Genomic DNA, 6274 nt, shown 5'->3' with positions numbered 1-6274 from the left:
ATAAATAAATTTTTAGACAAAAGGGACCGAAATGAAGAAAAAATCAAGTTTGAGGGCAAAAATAGAAAAGGTGTCAAAAAATAATTAAATGGAGAAATAATAAATTATAGGGCAAAAGGAAATAAAACAAAGAAAAAAAATATAAAATTTCAAGAATAAAATGAAAAAAAAAGTCAAAAAATGATTAAAATGAAAGAATAAATAAGTTGTCGGGCATCATAAAAAAAATTTAAATAGGATTTTATCTGCAAAAAAAATAATGTAGGTAAACGAAAGAAAGTCAAAAAGAGGGCCAACAACAGAAAAATATAAAATTTTGGAGAAAACCAAAAGGAAAAAGAGGAATTGGTGACACCATCGAATTGGAATATAAACATTTTAAAATTTAAGAGGTGAATATGTTAATTTTTAAAGTTTTAAGGGACAAACTCACTAAAAGTGACTAAAGTTGGGAGGGGAATAAAATTTATCCTTAAAATTAAAGTCAAAACGAAACCGCCTCAGTGCCTGCCCCGCTCCGTTTGCAAATTATGTGAAACGTCTACAATCTGCAAACTCTACCACTATAGGCAGAAAATAAACGCTTAAACACTTGCTGACTTTTGTGAAGTTTGAGACCAAAAATGGCCGCAACGAACTCTATCTCTATCCCATTAGCGCGTAAATCGTCACTCTTATCCCGTCTCGCCGAATCCACAACGGTTTCTCGAATTCCATCAATCCCAACGCAGATAAGAGGGTTAAGGAGCTGTTCTTCCTGTGGGTCCCACGTAAAACCCCTGAGTTCCGGTCGTCTTGTTGGGTTTAAGGATTTTGGTCACGATGGAATCGCGTCGGGACAAGTGGGCTCTGTTCGTTTTCGAGTTTCTGCTGTTTCGGACGGTGGAGCTGGCGGATATGGCGGCTCTGGTGATGGGAGTTCTGGCGGCGGCGGAGGAGGTGAAGGACAAGGTCAAGGTGATGGCAGCGAAGGTGGTCAAAACAACTGGTCTTTGCTTTCGTGGTAATCTGTCTTTCAGTTCGTAATTTTCAATTGTTTTGGTTGTTTTCCTTTTAGGTTTGAACTGAAATTCCTATTTTTGTTGAGAGAGAACAGTGTAGTAAAAAGGTTTGAATTCTGTTTCAAACTACAAACCAAACGGGTGTTTGGTTTTCGGGTCTTGAATTTCTTTCATGTTTTGCATTTTCACTAAGACCATCTTGCTGCTAACGTTATTATTATTGTTATTATTATTGTTGTTGTTGTTGTTTCCATAGAATAGAAAATTCGACTTTTGTGTGCGCGTGTGTCTGTGAGTGTGGAAGCATGCTAATGTTTTGCTTGGTAATTTGAATTTCTCATTCATAAGATTTACAGTGTTCACCCTAAATGTTTTTAGCTGCCGCCGAATTTCACTTGACAAAGAAGAAGATTACAAGAGAATTGCTCCCCACACATTGTGGAATCTCTCTGTTCCTCTCTAATCTCAGTGCACAAAATCGGCTGACTAGCCAAAATAGAAATGCAAAATAATTAGGCTCCATATACTCAACAAGAAGACCTGAATTTTTTCTTCGTAATAAAGTTGACTTTTTGTACTCTCGAAAGGCAAAGGAAAAGGGCATACATTTTGCTGTCAAATATGAAATGGGATTCTGTCTTCTCATTTGCTTTCCGACATATGGAGTCCATGTGTTGTCTGAGTTGTTCTTGTTGGCTTTATTTTTGTTTAATGATTATTTTCTTGGATTTTGTTGACTTGAGATTTTTAATATTCTTGATCTAGTGTGGTTGATATGTGTAGTAGGTAATTATGAAAGTCCACCCATGATTTGCAACTTGGAATTTGGATTACTAGAAAGCTAATTATTCTGTTGTTTTTTTTTTTTTTTTTTTTACAAGTAAACACCTATCAAATGATCTCCAGTCTCATCACACTCTGTTGCAACATCCTTTGCTTTTTGTAATAAATCTACGTTGGAGAGTTGAGGTTTATTATCCTTATATTTTTTCGCATAAATGTTTGCTAAATAGTGAGATGGTATGCATTTGTTGTCAACACTTTCATGCCTCAATTTTTTATTTTTGTTTTCCTTTAGATGAAAAAAATTGAGATCCCCACTTTGCGGTTCTAACTTGGATCTTGTATTGTCCAGGTACTTGGGTCTTCTTGCAAAATACCCTGTGACAACAAAAGCTATAACATCTGCTTTCTTAAATTTAACTGGAGATTTGATCTGCCAGGTAAACTTGCTACCAGAAAATATGACTTTCTACAGTCTTTAATGGTTAGTGCCTACTGATTTTTCTGGTATGTGAGTTTTTACTCCTCCTTGATGCACTTTTATATTTATGAGAATTTAGCAAGAATATCGTCTTACTGGTTTTCCCTTTCTTTTATAAGAAATACAACTTTGTCAAATAAATTAAAAGAAATACAAGATAAGCACAAGAGAACAAGCATCTTATTTTCGTATTGATCATGCTTATGGATTTGGCATGGTTTGGCTAGAAGTTTTGTTCTTTGTTACTTTTAAAATGCCTCTGGTTCCTCTGAATTTGTTTCTATCTTCATACTTTGTTTACTTTAAACTTTTATGGTTTCTCGAAAACTGCAGGTTCTTGCCGTGATATAACTGTTAACAATCTAACTCTATTGAATGCTAAATTGTTTGTATCAGATTTTGATAGATCAAGTGCCATCACTAGACCTAAAAAGGACATTCCTATTTACCCTATTGGGCCTTGTGTTAGTAGGTCCGACATTACATTTCTGGTAACGTTCAGAATCCACGTCTTTTTTTTCTTTCTTTCTTTTTTTTTTTTTTGGTAGCATGCCGGTATATATTTATTTTTATTCTTTATATTTTATTTTGGAAAATTGATGTTAATATATTCAAATTACTCCATTATGCGCGCATAGTTTCTGAGAAAGTATAAAAAGACTAGGTATTTTCTGGCTTTTGCAGACTTAATTTTGGGCTATCAAATGCAATAATATTCTGGTTGGTAAATGTACCATCAAAAGGGAAGAACCAATACTGCCTCAGGGCTCAGTGTCACAGAAAAGAACGAATTTGCTTGCATCCATACAATTTTTCTTCTGGTGCTCTGTGAGTTTTGATATGCTATACTTATGTATCCACAGGTATTTGTATCTGAGCAAATTGGTTACCGTTCCAGGAGCGTCAGGTGCATTTTTGCGTCTTCTACTTGATCAGGTGATCTTCTAGGGCAACTGGGTATTTGTGGTTAGATGAGCAAAAGATTGTGCGCTTGTCATCATATGACCATAAAGCTAGGCGCTGCTTAATGTGATATAATGTCCTTGCAGTTTCTTTTTGCTCCTACGTTCATTGGAGTTTTCTTATCTACATTGATGACACTTGAAGGAAGACCTTCACAAGTTGTACCCAAGCTTCAACAGGTTGTGTTCTAACTTCAAAGCATCTATTATCTGAGCCCCATCAACACCTTTTTCTGCAATTTCTTTTCTATGAACTTTTGATTCTAAATACTGTTTTGCTTGTGTTGGACTGGCTTTTTTTGTAGGAGTGGTTTTCTGCTGTCGTTGCTAATTGGCGGCTTTGGATACCTTTCCAATTTCTCAACTTCCTATATGTCCCACAGCAGTTTCAGGTTTGATTGCCACTGTGTTTGTTATATATCCTCCCTTTTGTTTTTGGTTTTTTGTTTTGTTCTTTTTTCTTTTTTTTTTTCTTTTTTCTTTTTGAATGTATGGCTCTTAGGAAAGTCTCTTTTAGAATGGATGTGTTATCGAAGCTGAAATTGGTGATAAAGCCGAGCCAGTTCTTGCATTTAAGGCTTCCTCTGCAATGTTTAAGCTCCCTCTGTCAGGGCTGTCCAAATGTTGTGTCCTCTGCAATGTTTATAGTTGTATGGCTCATCTCTTCCCTAATGCAGATCTTTTTGTGTTCCTTTTATTGAGCCTTAACCTTTTGAAGACATTCAACTTTTTTCCTCGCGTTCTCTCTACCAGTCCTCAGTTACCTTTCCATTTTGATTAGTATCAGAATCTTTTATTAATCTGAATCATGAAAGAAGTTTGACATGGGCCCCAGCGAGGAAATGTGTGTGCTGCGCAAAAAAGAACATTTTCTTACCCATGTCTAGGGGTGGCAATTCGTGTTAGTGGGTTGTGCTCGTGTCAACCTGTTTATTAATTGTGTTAGAAAACATCAAGCCAAACACGACATGTTTATTAAACGTGTCAACAATGTCAACCCAAACATGATCCACTTATTAATCGTGTTAATCTTGTCAACCCGTATAACCCGTTTAAATTAATATATTAGATAAATAACTAATATAATAATGACTTATTTAACACGGTCATGACAGGCTTAACATGTTTATTGGTCAATTTATCTTTTTCTTTAAGAAAAATAAATGAATTTTACCTACAAACATTACAATTCACATTATTTGTATTTAATGTCATATGAACTTTTATATTATATCACATATCATTAGATTGCAGATGACACATATAGTTAATCATGTCAATTCGTGTCACTTCAAGTTAGGAGGTCAACCCTAACACAATCCATTTATTAATCGTGTTAACCCGATTACGACCCAAACCTATTTATAGTAAACTCAAACCCGCTAACTTCGTGCGGGTTTCGAGTCGTGTCGACATGTCGCTATCCGGATTGCCAGCCCTACCCATGTCTCTACAGGCATGAGTTTAAAACAGACCCGGGACACATGGTTACCAAAATGTGCTTTTGGGTTGGCATGTGCATTTCCCTTCCCGGTTCAGAGCTCAATTTAGATATAGCAGGGGAAATGGAAAAACAGTTTTATGTGGATGATTGCACACCTTAATTTTATGTTATAGTTGTCATTTCTTTAAAATAAAACTTTGTCTCTGGATATAAATATTGAATCTATTTTTTGTTTTGTTTTAAGAATCAATCTCTTGCCACTTTTCCTCGTAATTTAATTTTCAGGTTTTTATTCTTTAATTTGCTTGTGTTAATTTTTCATCACTGTCAATTTCAGGTCCTTGCTGCTAATTTTATTGCTTTGATTTGGAATGTTATACTGTCTTTTAAAGCTCACAAAGAAATCCTTCCAAAAAAGGTATGCTAAAGTTTACAGTGAAGCACAGAACCTGGTCATGTTATTTAGGCCCCGTAGAAGTTGATCTGCTCAATAAGTGCCCTGTAACTTTTCTGTTTGAAATTGATTATTGGTATTTTTGGGAAAGGAACATTGCTTTCAAGTTATGGGGGAGCTGGATTAATATTTATCAACTGCGACAACTAAACCAAATAAATTGGTATTCCAGTGATCACAGTTACCAATTCCTAATTTTATAATGTTGGAATAAAATGCAAACCTAAGTAAGATAAGGATACATATTGAATATCATCCGAGATAGTAAAAGAACTATTACAATGGCAATGCAGATAGCTTAACTGATTAGGAATTCTTTATGAGTGATACAAATTCTTTCTTGGGCCATTTTTCGAAGATTACGTTGTGCCTGAGAACGCCTTGAAAACACGTCAGAATCATATTGCTGCCATTTTTTTTTTAGGCTTTGAGATTTTGGTTATGAATACAAAGTTCCGAGATAAGAAGGAACTGCAATAAGCTGCTAATTAGGACGTGTTAACAATTATGGCGAATTATCTTAACAAGAAGCTATCTTATAGCTTGGCAAGTAATTGGCTTTGTAGGATTTTCTGATAAGTACATGTAGGAGGTATCAAAATTAGAAACTTTAATATGCTTCTAAACTGTTTGATCCTAACATTTGTGTTTACCTTTCTGTTATTCAAGGTATGATTCCAACTACAACAAATGTATCCTGTTTTGCAACTTCAAGAGTTCTGCCATGTTGGAGCCAAGAAGTTAGAAGCTTCTGTTGATTATAGTTTTTGCTCTCTCAGAATATTTTCTTTCACGGTTGTTCTTTTTTTTTTTTTTTTTTTTTTTTTTTCCCGGTTTTTTTTTTTTTTTTTTTTTTTTTTTTTTTGGAACTTGTTTGCAGATAGACTAATAGAACTAAATTCAATCGTGGTTCTTTTGATTGTTTGCTTATCTATTATCTGATTGCGGATGTCTATATTTCCTATAACGTGGGATCAATATGAGGGTTTATATTAAAGTGATTATGGGCCTGTTTGTTTGCGTTTTTGTTTTCGTTTTTCACGGTTTTCAAAGCAAAAAAATGAAAACGGGTGTTAAGGTGCAATTTTTTTTAAAAAATAAAACCAAAAACGTTTTTGTCTTTTTGTAGAAATCAGAAAACGAAAAAAA

General features: G+C 34.7%; 1 protein-coding gene across 2 annotated transcripts; it reads left to right on the top strand.

Moving 5' to 3' along the window:
• The first annotated feature begins 496 nt into the window (after positions 1–496).
• LOC21410527 (protein sym-1) lies at positions 497–5943 on the top strand. 2 transcript variants are annotated; one of them, XM_024175428.1, is made up of 8 exons: positions 497–1000; positions 2137–2224; positions 2662–2756; positions 3129–3201; positions 3315–3407; positions 3533–3619; positions 5009–5089; positions 5795–5943. In XM_024175428.1, the coding sequence occupies exons 1-8, from the start codon at positions 624–626 to the stop codon at positions 5798–5800; spliced, it is 900 nt and encodes a 299-aa protein (XP_024031196.1). In that variant the 5' UTR covers positions 497–623; the 3' UTR covers positions 5801–5943. The 2 variants fall into 2 exon arrangements, with proteins under 2 accessions (XP_024031196.1, XP_024031195.1); XM_024175427.1 differs by having other exon boundaries at positions 497–1003.
• Positions 5944–6274: the final 331 nt, after the last annotated feature.

Source organism: Morus notabilis, unplaced genomic scaffold, assembly GCF_000414095.1.
Source record: "Morus notabilis unplaced genomic scaffold, ASM41409v2 Scaffold78, whole genome shotgun sequence".
In the NCBI taxonomy this organism is placed as follows: domain Eukaryota; kingdom Viridiplantae; phylum Streptophyta; class Magnoliopsida; order Rosales; family Moraceae; genus Morus; species Morus notabilis.
Note: the sequence above shows the minus strand (reverse complement) of the source record. Positions and strands in the feature narration are given on the sequence as shown.